Source organism: Scomber japonicus, chromosome 12, assembly GCF_027409825.1.
Source record: "Scomber japonicus isolate fScoJap1 chromosome 12, fScoJap1.pri, whole genome shotgun sequence".
Lineage (NCBI taxonomy): Eukaryota > Metazoa > Chordata > Actinopteri > Scombriformes > Scombridae > Scomber > Scomber japonicus.
Window position 1 is genome coordinate 23,454,628 of NC_070589.1, and position 19,244 is coordinate 23,473,871.

At 39.1% G+C, this 19,244-nt stretch overlaps 1 protein-coding gene across 4 annotated transcripts; it reads right to left on the bottom strand.

Moving 5' to 3' along the window:
- Positions 1 to 4,079: 4,079 nt before the first annotated feature.
- On the bottom strand, positions 4,080 to 19,244 carry ranbp3b (RAN binding protein 3b). Of its 4 annotated transcripts, none has more exons than XM_053330092.1 (17): positions 19,218 to 19,244; positions 17,262 to 17,317; positions 16,851 to 16,887; positions 16,679 to 16,756; positions 16,488 to 16,559; positions 12,971 to 13,036; positions 12,714 to 12,806; positions 12,477 to 12,586; positions 11,980 to 12,096; positions 11,498 to 11,598; positions 11,308 to 11,383; positions 11,105 to 11,201; positions 9,285 to 9,409; positions 9,080 to 9,200; positions 8,481 to 8,623; positions 5,410 to 5,605; positions 4,080 to 5,295 (listed from the first exon to the last, which is right to left on the bottom strand). In XM_053330092.1, exons 1-17 carry the CDS (start codon positions 19,237 to 19,239, stop codon positions 5,252 to 5,254), a joined length of 1,554 nt encoding a protein of 517 aa, XP_053186067.1. In that variant the 5' UTR covers positions 19,240 to 19,244; the 3' UTR covers positions 4,080 to 5,251. The 4 variants fall into 4 exon arrangements, with proteins under 4 accessions (XP_053186067.1, XP_053186066.1, XP_053186068.1 ...); XM_053330091.1 differs by having other exon boundaries at positions 9,285 to 9,412; XM_053330093.1 differs by lacking the exon at positions 11,980 to 12,096 and having other exon boundaries at positions 9,285 to 9,412.

The following is a 19,244-nucleotide window of genomic DNA, read 5'->3' on the forward strand; positions in this document are numbered from 1 at the left end:
ATTAAATCCACGTCATGCTCTTTATTCCCGTTAGTAATCTTACTTTATTTATATGACATTTCCAACCCAGAAGAGAGTGATTCTTGTAAACACCTCATAGTAGAAACAGTTTCAGTGACCACCGCCCCTCAACCCCCCCCCCCCCACCCCCACACCCACCCCCGCCCCCTCCAGCTCTTTTAGGAATGACTTCACTCCTTGTAAGGAAATAAATGACAAATAAAGAATCATCAGAAGCTTTACATGGGAGATCATATAAATGTTCCTCTTGCTTTGATTATTGTTTTTTATGTGGCACCTGCTGTTTACACAAGCTGCTCAGAGGGATGAATATAACGTGACTTTGATAGATATTTACCTCTCTTCACCGATGTAAAAACACTACTCCCCATCTCCATCAGAGCATTCCACGAATTCTCATTTTAAGTATTTTCATTGCAACCTTTTATCAACTTCCCCCTTCAAATGTAATCCTCCATCATATTGCCCTTAAAGCATTGCCAAAACTTCCCAAGTCAACCAGAACTGCATAACTCATTTACAAATCTACCTTTTGTGAACATGCTTGCAGTTTACAGGTGATAACAGGTCTTACAAATGTGATGTCTGAGGCGTAAGCTAATTTACATTTCTCATTTCTTTTTATCGGTCAGTGATCAGAGCAGACTGGGGAAAAGAGGAATGAGTGCAGTGTCAGCAGGTGCAATTTGTTTTCTATGTGCAAGGAATTTTTATAAGGAGCTGCTTGAGTAATGACATTGTGTAAGAGGTTAATTCCTGGACTTATTTATTTTTTCACAATGCATATTAGGTATTTCTCATGCTGACATCATGACATGTATAGGTTTGAAAGTTGGTCCAAGTCTCCTGAAATCCAGGGGCTGCTGCAACAGAGAGGTATCACCTTACTACACCTTCCACCTGGTCTGAAGTAATGCATTTCGTACTCTGCATCATTTGCATTTATTAGGCTGAAGAACACAGTCTGTTCTCATTTGATTTGCAAATGAATACACAGCACAGAAACACAAGATAAAACATATTATTGAAGCAACTACTTCAAAGCACATCTTTTACTTTTCCCTAATTAACACTTAGTACCTCCAAATAACCAATTACACCAATGGTTGGGGTTTGGGACATTGTGAAGAGTTCCCAAAAAATATCTAAGGGGGATCACAAGATGATAAAAAAAGATAAACAAGACAGAGTCCATGCTCTGTAAGACTGAGCATAGCGTTTTAAGCTAAATGCTAACGTTTGGACACACTTCCTCTATCAAGTGAATGAGAACGTAGGTCCAAACTTTTGACTGCTATTGTGTATGTATGTATATAATTGATCCCAATCTGTCTAATACATAATACTATTTTACTCAAAACCTAAAATGCACACCTCATAGTGACGCTAGCGAAAAGTTAGATTGATTAACTTAGATTAAAGGCTTTGATATAAAATGTCATGTTTATTTTTTTCGTCTTGGGAAATTGTGAGGAAACGCTGCCTCATTTTTTCCCTTGTGATAAAATGTTCCTTTTCCTTTTTCCTAACCCTCATATTTCTGACAACACATAGTGAATATATGGTTACTAAGATTAGACTATTGCCCCTATGTGACCTTGATTACTAAAGCACACATTATTATAAAAAAAAAGAAAGGCATGATTCAGAAGAAAAACTGTTATGTTACTATGCAACATGCTTTTGCTTATCAGGTAACACCGCCTTTGAAGATTCTACTAACTCCACATTCTGCAGTGGAGCAGCGTGTGCTTATTTTGGTGCTGAGTCCTTACGTAACAACTTTTTGAAGAAAGAATCGTCCTAAGCCTCATGAATCAACAAAGAGTACAAGAGGAGAGGAGTGGAGTGTTTTGACTTCATGGTCAAATTCATTTCATGAAGAGAGAAAAAACAATAATCAAAAGAAACATTAGGAAGTAAGCTTTAACCTTCACTTTTTTTATCTGCAAACTTTTGAAGATCATCAGTGAAAGACTAATCTTATCATAACATAGACATATAACATTGACAACTTATTGGCTATTTTAATCACTCTAAGGTAAAAATAAATAAAAAAGACAAATTGCTTTTAAAAGCTACACAACTGTGTGTTTTGTACATTACAGTGGTTGTGGACTCTTGCCAAAGTCAGATAATGTAATCTGAGTATGTCACCTTGTGTGGGAATTTTTTCTTCCTTTTCAATATTTCATGGTGCTTTCAGACAAACAGGCTGCTGCTGCTACAATCCCATTATGAAGCTAAATAGAGTGGAAATGCTTAGCGATATGACAATTATAATGCTAAGTTCTATCATGAACATTGTCATCACATAGATGCAGTTAGGCTATATAGTAGTCAATGGTGGAAGAAGTATTCAGTTCCTTTACCTGAGTAGTATCATTACAGCAATTCCAAAAAAAGTCCTGCATGTAAAAAGTAGCAAAATGTACTTTAAATATTGCAGTAAAAGTAGTGGTTTGGTCCCTCTGACTGACTTATTATTATATATGACATTATAAGATTATTAATACTGAAGCAGCATATTACTGTTGTAGCTGCTGCAGGTGGAGCTAGTTTTATAGCTAGTTTAGTCCAACCTAGGGGTTGGGCCCCTTCAAAAGGTCATCAGATAAATGGGAGGGGTCGTGAGATAATAATGGGAGAGCATTTGCACTGAGAGCACTGCATTTTCAGTTATATCCAGTGAGAGGGGGATTTAAAAAAAAAAAAAAGTATTAGTCTTTGATTATTCTGTGGCCCGCCATCTAATGGCTTAGAAAAACACTGTCCCAGAGGCCAAACTTACTTACCAAGCTCTGGCTTAGAGATTCTAAACTCCCTCCAAATGTGAGAAGCTGTCTGTTGCTGTTTTACCTATCAGACCATCTTGTCGCCATCTAGGAAAAACGTTCTAGGTCTTAGTATCACTGCAAGAGCATGACAGCATATAAATGAGTAAACAGCATTAGTCGGTGGATAGACCGTGTGTAGGAGTTCCACACTGTAATTTATACAGAGATATACATTTTATTCTGTCCCAGCATCTAAGGTCAAAATTGGTTTGACTTTCAAACAGGAGATGCTGTTTTTCTACCGAGGTGCCACAGTAAGGCAGATAAATAGGGAAGACTTTGGGAGCGGATAAAGTGATGTTTCTAGTTTGGATATATATGATAGTGTCGGGCTGTATGATAGGTACATGCATCAAATATTCATGCCTTTGCGCCTGATGAATACAGTATATAAGCAAGTTTTGGTCTGATTACTGCTCAATGCAGTCAGTGCACAGCATACATCAACCTGTAGGCCAGATCCAACACATGAATACTAAAACAAATACACTATTCTTATTTCAGGCTCTCACTGATATCCAAGGTCGAAATCCCCTCCTCTCTCTTTGGTTTGTGTTGTTACTCATTATTGTACTGTTTTCAATGATTGCATTGATTAAAGACAATCAGTGTTAAAGTACACCAGACTGATGTTTTATGGCGCCTATACAGACAGAGGTTTCAGCAACCATATAATTTTATTGCAAGCCACAATGAGCCACGTGGATCTAATAAACTTGAGTTTGACATCAAGTTTGATTTATGAAGACTGTATGACCATCACGTCAACTTAATTGTGATAAACAAGAGGGTTTCATCAGCGTACGTCATCCTGTGGTTAACACTAACAGTAAGTAAGAATTGTGGCTCCACGCTACGTCCCTCTTGGTACATGATCATAACACCTGGAGGGCACATACAAAACAGGCTTCTGCTGCCACAAGATTTTCATATTTGTTGGAATCCCAAACATTTCATTTTACTCGTTTTACCTCCATCATTGACCAGTGTGTCAGTTCTAATTGGTTGGTTAGTAGATAAAGTCACATTGTGAGATTATTCTAAATTTCCGGCAGTCAGAATTTTGTTCTGGGCTATCTTCGGTTGCAAGATCGTGACATTGTGGTCATCTTTGAACCTCTCAAACAGTGCAACTTAGGACCAACATTTTGGAGCCACGACCGATTTATGTTTGGATCTAACTCAGAAAATCTGATTTTAGAAGGAAAATTATCGCAGAAGTCAGTCCAAAATGGTTTATTTTGTAAAGGGGGCAGTTGAAGGAGATGAGAAAACATGGTGCGCTACTAAATGATATATTCAAATGTACATGACATTCAAAGGGTATTACAGTTATCACTCAAATTTTCCACACATGAAGTAAGCCTTCATTCCAACATGTTTACCAAATGTAAATGAATAAAAAGTTTGTACATTTTCAAAATAAAAATATGTAACACAATAAACCCTTGGGATGCCGAAAAAACAAAAAAACAAAACAAAAAAAAAAAAACAGAAAAAAACAGTTGCATGCAGAATGTAGGCTGATGAGTTAATTGTCTTGACTTGAAAAAAAATGGTCATTTAAAAAAACCACAAGGGTGAATGACTAACACATCTTATTAATTTTGAGACAAATTTGAGGTGAATCCTTCTGCCCTTTTGTCCTCACATCATTAACTCACATTAGCAGAAACTGCATTGTTTAAGTCTTTTATTCACTATAATATAGGTCAATAGGAAATATAAGAAACTGCTATTAATGACAACTTGAGTGGTCTTGGCTAGCCATTACAAACAGCACATATGTGTTGAGATGCCTCATGAAAATGACAGCCAAAAATAAATTACATTTGCCAAAAACTAACACACATACTGGTTGGGATGGGTTGAGGGGGTAGAGGGGTTGGACTCGATGTAGGACTTGAACTGGATGACTAGTCAAATACACTGAATGAAGCTTCTCTGGATGTGTGGCGTCCAGAGGTACGGCTGTAGAGTGAGTAAAAAGGTCCCAAAGTAGAAACTGCAGTCTTAACATGTGCCATACTTTAAAATGTAGAGGAAAACACCCTTACACTCATCAATATGATGAGCAGAAAAGTCCCAAACCAAAGCTTTGAAGTCTTTATTTTTGCTATCGGGGAGAGGAAAAAATACTCGAAAACAAAAATAAAACACAAAACAGGAGAGGGAGGGAAGAAACGACTCCAGATATTACGCTGAATGCAGAGAAGATGAACTGCACAAGTTGGGTGAGACACTCCGGCACAGGGGGTTATTTCCTGGAGCTAGACTTCTAATATCCAAAAGTACTGGTCTGGAGGACCATGTTTGGTCAAGGGGTGTCCATGGAGATGCCTATAGCAAAATGCCTCAACAGCAGCATCTTAGCAGGCTGTCCGAGAGTGACGCTATGTGCTTCCTGCTGCCTGGCCCTCTCCTCCCTCTGAATTACCTGCAGGAAGAGAGTGGGGGCAGTTGACCAAGATGGCACCACAAATACTAGACATTCATTTGATTTAACAATAAAAATTCAAGAAATGTGAATTTTTTAAATGAATTCACTGACTTGTAGCAGGAGTGGAGGCTGAAGCGGAGGCAGAGGCGTTGTCTTCCTCGTCGCTGTCATCCTCGTTGGACTGCGGTACCTCGGCCTCAGGGATGGTTGTTGTTGGGGTCTCAGGCTCCTGCTCTGCCCTGCTTTTAAGGGCTAAGATACGATGATGTAACGCTGCCGCCAGCTGACCTACGTCCTTAGAGCTACCCTGAAAAGAGAGAGAGGGGTGGTAGAGACAGCTTTACCATAATGAACAAATCAACACTTTCAAATTACGCTGTTCGCATCAGTGTGTGATCACAGCAGTCGTGAAGTACAACTCAACACTTCAACCTGAAAAGGAAGGGATTAGGTCCTTAGAGTCACTGCAAGGATTTTAATGTGAAACATCAGTGCAGAAACTGCTGAGTTTTATCAATAGCAGCTAAACACTGAGGCAGCAAATAATTGATTTCATAATGGTTTAGTTTAATTGTTTTCCTGTAAAACTGATTGTTACTTCAAAAGAAATAGTGAAAAGCTGTCCAAAGCAATTTCTCAGAACGCAAGACGATACCTTCAAATGTCTTGATTCAGTTTACAATGACAACAAGCAGCAAATTCTTACGTTAATACACACTCAATTAGACAAAGTAAAAGAATAAAGAGCCAGCAAAGTATCTGGCACCCGCCTACGTCGATAACAAAAATAAAAGACAACCCATTAGGAGTTGTGCATAGCCTAACATAAATTAACCTAAATAGAGCTGAATAACAGCCAAATGTCCATAGCCACAAACGTTCACTTCTAACTCAAACGATACCTGCTGTATCAGACATTCATTTTGTAAAGTGGTCAATGTTTAAAAAAACAAGTTTAGTTTAGTCTTTTGACATTTTCCTGCAGGTTTTACTAAGTTTTTGCTAGAGCTGACAGCTCTTCTCTTTTCTCTGTAACGCTTTAACAATTGGCATTTGATTTTGACAGTAAGGTGAAGTCCCATGTTTACTTTTCCTTGAATGCCAATTTGTCTTGTCTTGCTTTGATAATTGCCATTTCATGGTGAGTGTCTTTTCTTGTTTTCTTGTCAGCTGTTTGGTCTTTTCATTCTGCACATACCACATCCTTGGTATCCTTTGTGTGTTGAATGAGGTATTTTGGCAGGACTTCATCTATCTCATATACAGCCATTACATCCTGAACCAAGTGCAATACTACTAGAGTCCTCTCCTTCAGGTTTTCTATGAGCAAATCCTTGTTGACAGAGTACCTTCTCTCTACTGCAGCTTGTTCACCAGACAGTAAGAGACGACATTTCACTGGGTCCAACAGTGCTGCATACTCTGCTCTGCTGCTGATAAATCTTCCATAGATTCATCAAACCTGCAGCTGTAAACAAAATCTGGGAACTGTGCTTTATGGTTTGCACTGAAATGAAATGGGAATTGCTTGATGCTGAGCAAGAACTTTGTCACACTTGGAGGCAGTGGACCATTCCGCATTGAGGACAACCTGGAGGAGTTACTTAAATATTACTGGTACCATCGTCACAAAGTCAAGGGAGCTCATGTGCCGCACTGTCAGGTTCATAAACTTCCCTCCATGATTTTGTTGAAGGTCACAGCAGGGATGGAGACACATTCTTTCTTTAACATCTATAAATTCACTGGCATTTCCTGGAGCTTTTCAGACACCTTCTCCAAAGCTTGCTTTGTGGCACACTGGCAGACACGTGGATTACTTTATCTTGTGGGTCCAGTTTCATCAGCTGTACAGGTATCCATCTTCTCCAGTTCTTCCCTTTTGATGCAGTGTGACAGCAAGAATGGATTGGAGCTCCTTTGCCAAGAAAAGCACCAGTGGGGCAACCGTGTGGAAGATATCCAAGAAAGGCTTCAGCTGACTAGTAACAAATGCCAAAAACTGGAACTTAGCCTGAAAAAGGGGGTCATTAGTGGCCCCTTTTGCTCTACAGTACGATGCAGCTGAGGGCATGGCAGTTCTTCCTTGTCTGGCACAACAGCATCCATCTGTTCTTTCTGTGTCACTTTATTTAGACAGTCATCAAAAGACATTACAGAGCACTGCTCTTTTCTTATGTCTTTGATCAGCTGCTCTTTGAAACAGGGACACAAGCCAAAATATGCCAGTTAAACCGACTTTATTGCACCACATGAAAACCATTTGGCAGGCTCCCTGTCTGGGAAATCTGACTAACAATGACTGACATATCAGAGCTGCAGTTGAATGGGGAGAGTGATATGGCCATCTTACTAAGCGAATCTCTGCTTCAAGCACTTGGCTTGGCGAGAAAAAAAAAAAAAAAGGTCCTGAACTTTTCCCTGTTCACTTGTGCTGGATACTTGAAATGCTGTGCATCCATAACTGCCACTTATCTTATGTACAGTGGCTCCTTGGTTTGTCAGACAGCTACTTCCCTCTCCTGTGTATTTTGAAGGCGTCACTCTCACAAAATGTGTTATTTCTGGTCTCACCGTTTTAATTGTCCAGCAACTTTGACACATGGCTGAACGATTTAGAAAAAAAAAAAAAAAATCATCCAATCAGACTGAATGACAGCACAGCAAACAAAGTGAGTGAGCAGAAGTTTTAGCTGTACTGAGGCTTATTTTTATTAACAAAATGTTAACATGATCTTGAACATAACTTAGTTCATTCAGATGGCATTGCTATGCATTATGGGGAGCTCTGATAGATACTATATCTTACTGTGTATTCTCAACTCAAGGGAAAATAGGAGACTGTTGAATACATTTTCCAGGAGAGCACAAGACAACACAGGTGTTTTTGATGACTGGAAAATTGGTCGAGGTTTTCCAGGATGTGTGGGAACCGTATGCCGTGTAAGTGGGCATATCCCACATTTGGCAAGACAAAAGTACACATGGAGGAAGTGATACATGTGCATTAAACCATCAACAGATAATTAAAACAGCAGTAGATTCGAAAACAAGGATGCCTCTTATTAAAATCTGGCATGATAAACAGGACAAACTGGATACATAGCCTTCGTTCTCTCTGCAGTCTAAGTAAATAAACATACTACCTGCTCATTTCCAGTACAGAGTTTGGTAATACGTACCGATATTAGGAAGACCTTGACCCCCTGGTCCTCTGTGTCCATGGCAGTGATTCGTACACTCTTCTCGCTGGCCTTGTCCACCTGCATCTGGGGCCAAAGCTTAGTGTTGAGGATCAACCGGAGGCTGCCCTGGGTCCTCATCACTGAAAGGGTTTAACACAAAACACACAGCAATGAACTGCATGCCAAAGAAACTGCTCGACTTGTTGCTATTCTACCGGACACTAATCTCAGTTTTGTTAGTTTGTGTCAGAGAAGACAGAATGAGACAGATTGGTTGCTTTAAATGTTAGTATTATCTAGGGACCATTATACAGCATATTTAACTGCTGTGATGTGTAGTCCACAGAAGTGTGTAGTGTGGGAATGGGCTCCCCCTTGTGCCCAATGTCAGATACTGTAATAATGATGTTGATTTAAAAAACACTAAGAACCAACTGTATTTTTTAACAGTTCTCTTATCATCCCATCCACGTCAGCTTGGCACAAATATTCAAACCACAAACAAACAAGCATTACATTTTTATAGTCATGTTGATTAATCCATGAAAACCTGAAGCGGAGTTCATCCCCCAAGACATTTCTGTATGTGTGTTTACCTAGACGGGACTGTAGCGTGCCGTCGTCCGTCGATGCCATGTCGTTGAGCCTCAGCAAACCTCGACCTCTCTCTATCCAAGACTGAGCAGTCTTCTCAAAAACATATAACTTGCACTGCATCTAAAGGAGAAGAGTGAAACAAGGACTGTGTTGCTTTCTGCCACATTTACTGCATGTCTTGAATCCCGTGAGTAAACCACTTACCTGTAAAACATTGCTTTCCGACTCCTCTCCAGTTTTGACGTCGACTTTCTCTAAGATGCACTTCTTGGCTGTGGCTTTGGTGTACGCTGCTGCAGACTCCTCCAAAGACTCTGACACACTGTTCACTGGAAAGATTGCACACAGCGGTAAGAAATAAGCACTTAGCTGGAGTTTGATCAACAATTTGTGTGTGCCTGTGAGAAGTGTGCTCCCACTCCACAAACATTTTTGTGGGACATGATGGACTCAGGGTGGTACTTCGTCTTATACACAAATGCTGTAAAGGCCGCTGTTTATCACTAACATCACAATGATGAACAACAGAAGGTATGAATTGCTGAATTTTCTTCCATTGTCATTGGGTTAAATGGACAGCCAGAAAAATATACAATCAAATCCCACAAATGTGCAACACAGAATCTCACTAGGTCACACAGCCTTTTATGATATTGTGTTAAACCCACAAAATAACTGACTACTATCGGTTGTGTTAACACATTGGTCACAGTTGTAATGTAGGAGTTCATCATTGTTTAAATATGAAAACCAATAAAAAATATGGTTGTAAAAACATTTGTGTAACCAAATAATGCAGTGAGCAAATCTCACGGGGAAAATTCACCACTGTAAATGTGATGATTTCTTAAACTAGGTCACATTTGTAGTGTAAATGTGCAATTACTTTTGAAGTTGGTGCCCTATGACTAGAGAAACCGAGAAAAAGGCTTTAGATTCCCCATATCGCTCTTAAGGGGGAATCCTACAATGCATTGTGTGCGGTCCCATCCAATCAGCTACTGATTGTGTATTTACAGAGCGCACGGGGCGGAGTACGTTTCCCAGCAGAGCAGCTGGTTAGCTGAAAGGATTATATCTCTTTACTGAGGCTTATTTACATTTACAAACATTTTTCTTCATTGAGTCTGGATATATATATTGTACCGGTATGCAGGGATCAGTTCCGTGGATCGCGGCAAACTTGCAGAGAGTTGAACACAAGCCAGAATATTACCAGAGTTGCTTGTTTGTTGCAGCATAGTTTTCTGTTTTGCCTCCGTTCTCTCTCAAGATTCTCACAGGTCGGTGTTGCAAAGCCTCTCTGGCTGCAGCGCCTCTTTTTCGGCTGCTGTCGTAACAGCTATCGCTTTCTCCTGCATGCTCTTTTTTTGTTTTGTTTTGTCTGATTCCATGGTGCAACTTAAGTTGTAATAGTTGCACCGCATCTCTGCTCTAACATTATGTTGTACAGCTAAGTGTTTGTGTTAGATTCAGTTCTGTCCACCTGAGCCTCAAAATAACGTAAGAAAATCCGGTTTGTTGTTTATGGAATCATGGAGAAACTCAGCAGTCACACCCGTGACTGATAATCTTTTCCAGGTTATCTGCTGCATAATTTCACTTCAAACTTGATGCAGATAGTGCAACAGAGAAATGTTCACTTTCTTTCTGCACTTATTTCTGTTCGCTGTGACCAAACAGTGCATACGATATCATGATGTTGGCAGGAAAAACAAAAAGATATTGCTCGTGGGGTGGTCATCTTTGACAAAAAATATTAAACAAATAAATATGCATTTCAAATTACCTACATATTCTTTTTACTTTTACACCTGTAGCTCTTTAAGTAACTCTGATGCTAATATTGACAGACTTCACAGACAATTTTTTCACAGACAATTTCACGGTTACATTTCTGTGAATTTCCATGTTCCAGCTCCTCCTGTAGCCAAGAAATGTTCTTTTTGTCTCTCTTACGTCATACTTTTAGCAGTCAAGCCAAACAGCAAACATTTTTTCAATTAATGTGATTGTGTTTTTACCCTTCTCTGGGGTGGCTTCCTGTGATGAGGGCTCTGAAGCAGGGGCAGCTGAAACCTCTTTATTTTCCTCATTTGAGGACTCGCCTTTGGGCGGACTCTGAAAACACAATAAAGCTGATCATTGGAACGTGTTCAAAGCTCAATCAACAGGAGTTTTCAAGGAAGAGAGCAGAATGACTATTAAACAAGCTATGAAAACTTACCAATACTCGTTCAGACATGTTCTGCCCAAAAACAAATTTTGCCCCACTGTCTGTACTGTTTGCGGCATTTTTTGAACTGAAACAGCAGGAAAGGAAGAAAATACATTAGTAAGTTGATCAAAGTTAATCATGAATGAAAATGAGTTGCTAAAAATACTTGAAAGAGGACACCATTTAATTCTGACATTACCTTGGGGTAGAGATGTACTGTAAGAAATAATTAGTGCCCTCTGATTGAGAGTCCAGTGGCCCACTATCCTTTGACTTGTCTTCTGTACTGTTCTCCTCCAACTAGAGAAAGTCAAAACAACAGTTGTGTTAATTCAAGCTTAAAGAGCGACAAAAACACTTTCACAAATTATGAATGTTAATGAAACTCTGATGAATGTGCAGCTTAACAAGTGAGCAGTGAGGCTTTTTTTTCCCCAAACCATCTCCATCTTGTCCAAACAACAGTTCCAGACTGACCACAAAAATTATACAAAAATCATAGTGGACACTGTACAAAACACCAAAGAAATTACATCTCTTGGGCTAAAAACAGCATCTCAGTCTTCAGAGTGTCGCTCCTATGCTACTTTAATGTCTGGACAGTTTGACAAACATTCACAACTCAAGTTTGCCTATTCGCTGTGTGTCACAAACATGTTAGACAGAGTGAAAAAACCCCACCTTTGCTCTGTCTTTGATATTCTGACCAAACACAAAAGATATTGCTACATCTGTCTCCTTCTCTCTTCCGCCTTCGTCTTTGTTACCACTTGCTCCATCTTCCTCATTTTCATGTTTCTTGAAATGAACAAAAAGAAAGAAACAAGAAAAAAAAGAGAGAGAAACAGCGGTCAGACTTTTACTCATTTCTACTGCAGGCACACTGGTATCTATGTAGCTAACTAATGCTATAGTACTATTTACACGTCTGTGTTGAATGACAATTTAATGCCAAACATTTGCATGACCTTTTTATGAATACAAGATTCGCTGTAATTCCTCATTATAGAGCAACATGAAAACAACCACAACGCTGCAAATCTTTAGCTCTTCTGTAAATAACTTCTGCTTAGGGACCCAGAAAGTGTGAAACTGGAAGAGTTTAACCTGCACTGGACTGGCTGATTGTTTTCAGTACCCATCTGTAGAAAAATGGCACAGATTTAGCTACTCCTCACCAGTGACTTGGCCAGGGTGGCTGAGTGCTCTGTGTTGTTCAGGAAGAGGGACTGGGTCACAGATGCCCCATCTGATGACTTTTTCACACCGTTGGTTCCACAACTGGAATCTGATTGAACAGACAGGAATAAAATCAATTCCTGTTTATTGTCCCAAAGGGAAAAAAAGGACATGCAGGAAGCACTTGCTATATTTAAGAATCAATGAATGAGTGAAGATGGTTAAGTTTTACTCACTGGACTCTATATGTGATTTTGAGGGTGGCGCCTGGAGAACTGCAGGGCGGAGGACACTGCGGTTCTGCTCCTTAGGTTTCTGACTCGGGACACCTGAAACAGAACCAACTTACTGGTTGGATTTTTCTGAAATATCTAGATGCATTATTTCCATTTCTAAGAGGAGCCTTGTAAAATTAGTGCAAGGTTGTTTTTTTCCCCCCATTTCAGGACAAGCCAATGTGAGAACATTTTGCTTGTAGACATCAAACACTCACCTGAACTTGGTGCCTGTCCATGTATGAGAGTTGGTGGCTTTAAACGGAATCCCACAGGCTTCTCCTCTGGTGAGATGGACAACAGGAGAAGCCATTAAAGAAACATCCAAGTTACACTGCAACCTTAAGCAGCCTCCAGAGTTGTAGTAGAGAGTGCTGCACCTCCTGTGCGGTCATTTGGTGGGTCAGTGGCTTTACTAGCCTGACATAACCTGCCCTTAATCAACGTATGAATGAAAGACTCTGTCTGTATGTATATCCTTCCCTTATCTTGGAAACTGTAAATCCAATCGACTTTACAATTGGTAGGTTCATTGCTTAGAACCCAAGGATGTGCAGTGTCAAATTTAGTACAATTTGGACACTCGAGACATTTAATATTAATAAACTTTGAATGAACAAGCGACCAGCGAGCCGCTCAGCAGCAGTGTGCTGGGGCTTCAGGGCTCTATGACTCCATGCCATGAGCACGGCCAGAGATCAGAACTGTACAGCGAGTCAAAGAAAAGTATTTTCACATGGCGTGCTTGGACATACGGGTGGTTGTTTTTACTCAGGACAAGATTAAATGATTTGGGAATTGCACAGGGCCTAACTAACATGCGTAATGGTCAAATAACCAAACAGACTACTGAAAATGTTGAGTGCAAGTGTTCATAAAACCAAGTCCCTGCAGAAGTTGTTTATGCCAAAAGATATTTATATTCTGCCTTTTTGTTATCCATAATAATAAAAACATAAGCATGAGTGCAGCTGGTAAGCAGAGCTGTACGTGGCATGCTCTAAAAAGAAAAAAGGATACAGCAAAAATGCAGCTTTTAATCAAGAATGGACAGACTCTTAGGCTACTTTCCACAGGCTGTTCAAAACCAATATGTCTCATATAAGCACAAATCTTTTAAACAAATATATCCACAAATGACAATAAAATTTAAGAGGCCCGATATGATCAATCCGCTTTAGTTTAGGAGGCATTTTTTCCCCCAGACACTCTCTGTTATGCATTTTATTTTTTAAATGCAGTCCACATTATACTTGAAAGGAGAAAGGATGAACTATTACAGTACTTAACATCTGTGGATAATATATGTTAGTTTCTTTCATGATGTTAGTGTACATGCTCAATCATATCTCACATCAACAGTACCAACAGGCACGTTTTGAACAGGTTAGTGCTAAAGCAGAGAGCCAAAAATCACATCTAAAAACTGCATCTTCTTTTTACTCAACATTTATGAGATCCTATACATTTTTATTGATCATTAATATTAAACAACACCTCCACTCGCTCTCGCTCTCTTTTTTTTAAACAAATGGGCTTATTTAATTCTAAGGACATGAAGGTGTATTAAACACAGCTGTACAGTGGAGATCTCTGGTGTGTTCATCTTTGTTGTCACTTCCAAATAAGTGCTTTATGTAATATACTTAAAATGGTTATTAATTATACCCTGCCTGTTTGCTCGAGTGGATGTCTCGTCCTCTCTGTAATGCTGTGTTAACTGGTGACATCACCTCTCGCCATTTCTAAACAATGAGCTTGTTATAAGGAGAACGGTCGAAATTATGAATATAACGGCAGAGTTGTTTCACACACAAAAAACACAATTATTCCATCATCTACCCACTAAGTCTAGATCTAGGTAATTCCATTTTTCTGATGAGGCATATTACTAACAAATCACGTACACATTAAACACACACACACATTTCCACTAATGTTACAGTCCCACTGCAGTCATTATTTTAGCCAAATTAATTGCGCCCCCCCTCCTTGCCTCTATGTACTACTGTACAGCTGATCTGTTTTAAAGTGATTCTGTCTTTCAATTTAAATGTTTTATTACCACTGACTGAAATGTCTCATTTCCAATGATTATTATGTTTTCCATGCTCCCCTCCAGTAAAATGCACACGGTGAACCATGAAAAATATTCTTAGTCATAAATGGTGAACAGCATGCCACAGATTACATGTTACATATGTTTTATTTAGAGTTTTGAAAACTCCAAACTGCAGCAAAAAGACTTCACAGGTGCAAAATGGCGATCCAAACAAGTTCTGTACCTTTGTGTTTAAGATCCGACTAAACCCAACTTATACTGCCAAATTTGATGTTGCATGCAGAGAAAGACTTTCTCACAAATAAAAAAAAAAAAGAATATTCTGGAAACAGCCACTATATGTGTATATATATATATATATATATATATATATATATATATATATATATATATATATATATATATATATATATATATATATATATATATATATATATATAAATATAAATATACATACACATACACATATATACACACAAGTTCAGACAGAATAAATAACAGCAGCCTATCCACACCAAATACACAGAGGAATGTCTTTTTAGCTATTATAAGCCACACACTGACATGTTCAGTAGCACTATACAAAGTGCAGCCAACTACCAGCACATGACACCATGGTATCTTATAATAATAAATCCTCTGCCTCAACCAATATCAACCTCAAATATGCCTTTTGCCCCAATACTGGCAACATGAATTTGGCTCGTAAACTCAGAACTTGTTTTCCAGCTAAACTTGGCAGTTGAAACGGTCATAATCCCAAACAGAACTACATTATGTACAGGCAGCACCACAGGTCACACAAGGTCATCTTGTTCCCACAATGACCGAGTCTTCCCTGATTTAATAGGGATTTTCAGGAGGTATTCTAGCTACTTATATTTGATTAAATGCTGACCATTATCTTAACAAACAATTGCAATAGGCTAGACGTCACTCAGCAGGTTTTATTTGCAACACACGACACAGAAACACAGCCCACCCGTACAGCCGCAGAGACAAAGAAAGAAGAAAGACGAGGACCAAATCATTTCAAAAATAACCACATCTCAACCCAAAGCTAGACACAACAATCCAACCTGAACCGAGAGGAATCAAACTGGACTTGGACTGCACTCATCTGGCTCCGTAGGTGCTTTTGACTTATACTTTTGTTTAGTATAAGATTAATACTAAACAAAAGAGGAAATTTGTTTATTATTTCAACTTTACACTTCTACAATTCTTATTCACTTATTTAAAATTGTTCATGAAAATTCAAATCATGCCTGTGTGCTGCTTCATATTCTGTAACAACACATTTTCTCCAGTCCATTAATAACAGCAGACCTCCAGAGCAGATACTTGTAGGACTAGCTCAGAAGTAAAATTACCACATGTGTGTTAACTAGAGCTGGTCACGGTGGGGGTGCATTTGCAGGCAGGGAACATGCAAAACTTCGCCGACATCTTATTTCTAATTATAATCACTTTATAAAACAAACATATTTCTAATATAGAGAATATTCAGGCTAGGAAACAATCTTTAAATCAATTTATTATTTATTGTGTTTGTTGTCTTAGACTGTTGAAAGAACTCATAGAAAAATGTTTTTGACCTTTGAGACTAATATTTTCACTGCAGTGGGCATTAAAGATGTGAAAAGAAATTAATGGTGGTCTGGATGCCTCACCTGGCTCAGAGTCAGAGTTCCCAGTCGGAGACTGGCAGAAACTTGAGGGCATGAATACATTGTTCTTGGGAACTGCAAAGTAGCGGACAAGCATTGCACTCAGCATACAAATCAACGTGTACACCACAAGCAACATCCAAATAAAAAAAGAAAAAAAAAGTAAATGCTGTTAAGTCACCACGTGCCCTTACCAGAATGTGGGGGTGGGAATGATGAGGTCCTCTCTCTTTTCACAGGGGGGCAATAGGTTCCCTCGTCTTTGTCTGAATCTGAAATAGTGACAAAGTATTAATATTATACTTTAAATAAATATTTTAGAAAGATATTAGCACAGCAAGCAGCCAATTTGGATATTAGATTTACCTTCTCCATCTTCTGCACTCGAGCCCTCCGCAGATCGCTGCAACAGAACATAATGCTGATGAGTTCTTATTTATCTCAAAAAGGGAAGTACTGGCCATTTTAAAGTTGTTAAAAAATGTATTTAAAAAAACACATGGAAAATAATACATCATTGGTATTTAGTCTGGAACTGTAACTATTAACACAAGTGAAAGGGGTATTAATTCAACCAAGATGTGCTTGACATGAGATCAACAGATTTTAACTTGTTTACAGTTCTGCGTTTAGCGGTGAAAGATGTGACTAGATCAACAACTCTTCATCAATGTGTGCTTTTTCCAATATTACAGTCAAGACAGAATAATGTGCAATAATCACAAAATATGAATTTAACATTGATTCTAACGATTGAAAAACATATGAAAAACTTACCTTCTGTGCTTTATCTTTTTGGAAAACAAACACAGGAGGCGCTATGGCAGGCTTGTCTGTTAAGAGAAGATGTAGGCTAGTCATCCCAGCACTAACTTAAGGTGTACATTAATCCAGTCTGTTTGGTTCTTTAACAATGGCCTACACATTCAGAGTATCTAGTACATGGAAAGTTATGTGCATTGCAAAACTTCTAACATGAACATATAGAAGGAAAAAAATCCACATAAATTCATGAACTTGCAGAGCCACTTTTAAAGATATCACCGGTGAAGCAACTGTTGAATATTTGAAATATCAGATTTATAACTAGGGGCCAAAAATGAATGTATAAAAGGAGGAAGTGTGAGAAAAAACTGACGCAATAATACTCACAAACGCTGAATAATAACTTGCATTGGTCAATGCCAGCCAATAGCAACTTAAAATCAACTCTTTTTAATCAGACTATACAGGCAGTAAGCATAAAATCCTATTTAAGAAGAATGTGCTTGTACGAAAGTAGGATGAATGGGATAACACAAGAGTTGACCTAAATTTTAATCATCACTGGAAACCAACACAATATGTGCAAATGCATCAAGGACATTAATGTAATAAATAATGTATCAGACAGTCATTAAACTTGTCAAATAGTAGTTTTTTCATCTAATGAAAAATAGGGGGGAGATTTTATTCAGGTCACCAACAAAACAAAAAAAAACATGTTTCTTGCTGGTGTGTGTGCTATTGTTACAGCCAGGTAATAATTTCCCCCAGTCACCTCAGGCTTAATGCGTCTACCTTCACACAGTAACCTCTGTAAGATGTGTAATCCTATAACGTTAGCAGACAAAAGGTTTTCCTCTGTCTGGGTTGGGCCTCTTACACTGAGCAGGTGTAGCATCGTTGTCGTTTTTTAAGCCTTTTTGCCGGTGTTATAAACCCATGCGGTAACATCCTATCCCCCCCCTCCTCCCCCGACACTCACCATCTCTTAACCCAAACCCTCATGGCTGTTTATATATGTATGAAACACATTAATACACAGCATGCAACGTGATAACGCGTGTGTGTGTATGACCCATATTTGTTTAAAAAAAAAAACATCAAGCCATTGGAATACGCAAACATGATTATACACAAAAAATGGGGAGTTATTTCCCAGAAAGCGAAACTGGTATTCAAAACTGCAGCAATTCACATGTTCCCGGTTTAAATGTTAACCACCATGCTAGGCGCTTCACACTGATCTGACCCAATCCAGCACATAGCCGAGGCCGCCGGTCGTTTCCCCCTTAAAGCCGACCTGTATAGCTTTTAGCTTGCTGGCTAATGTTAGCGTGCTAATGCTAATCCATCTCGCATGAGTCATCTCGCCTGTTAGGAAATAACAAGAGCCTCAACCACATAAATAACACAGCAGCGTAAAGGCACTGTGTTTGTGAATAGGGGGTGATATTAAAAACATGAAGGAAGCATTTGTCTTTTGACTGTCGTTTTTTTCCCCCTCTCTCTACGCGCCTAAATGCACGTCAAGCAAATCCTGCAACCGAGTGCTAACTACATTAAAAACAACACGGAGGTCAATTACATGAGCTGGATAGCAAACAGTGCTTCAGCTCTTTGACTCAACCGGGTTTGGATTATCCTTATATTCACTGTAACTCACTCAAAACACCCCACAACTATAAATAGCTAGCGGCTGCAATTGAGGGCGTTCCGAGGCATTTCCAGGTATTACCCATATCCCTGGCGCTTAGCAATGTTAGCCTCAACATGCTAACGCTGCTGTGTGTCTTGTAAACGCCGCCTGAGCTCAATGGTTCACCTGAACCCCAAAGCGTTAACCCTGCGGCCAAGTAGCTTCACATCAGTTCTCCGATATGCAGACAACGCAAAAGAAGACGCCGTTTTAATATATACAACACCACCGCGGTGTCTGTATTGTTTTTTCTCACACTGCCACTTACTCACCTTCGTTTGCCAAGTCCGCCATTTTAC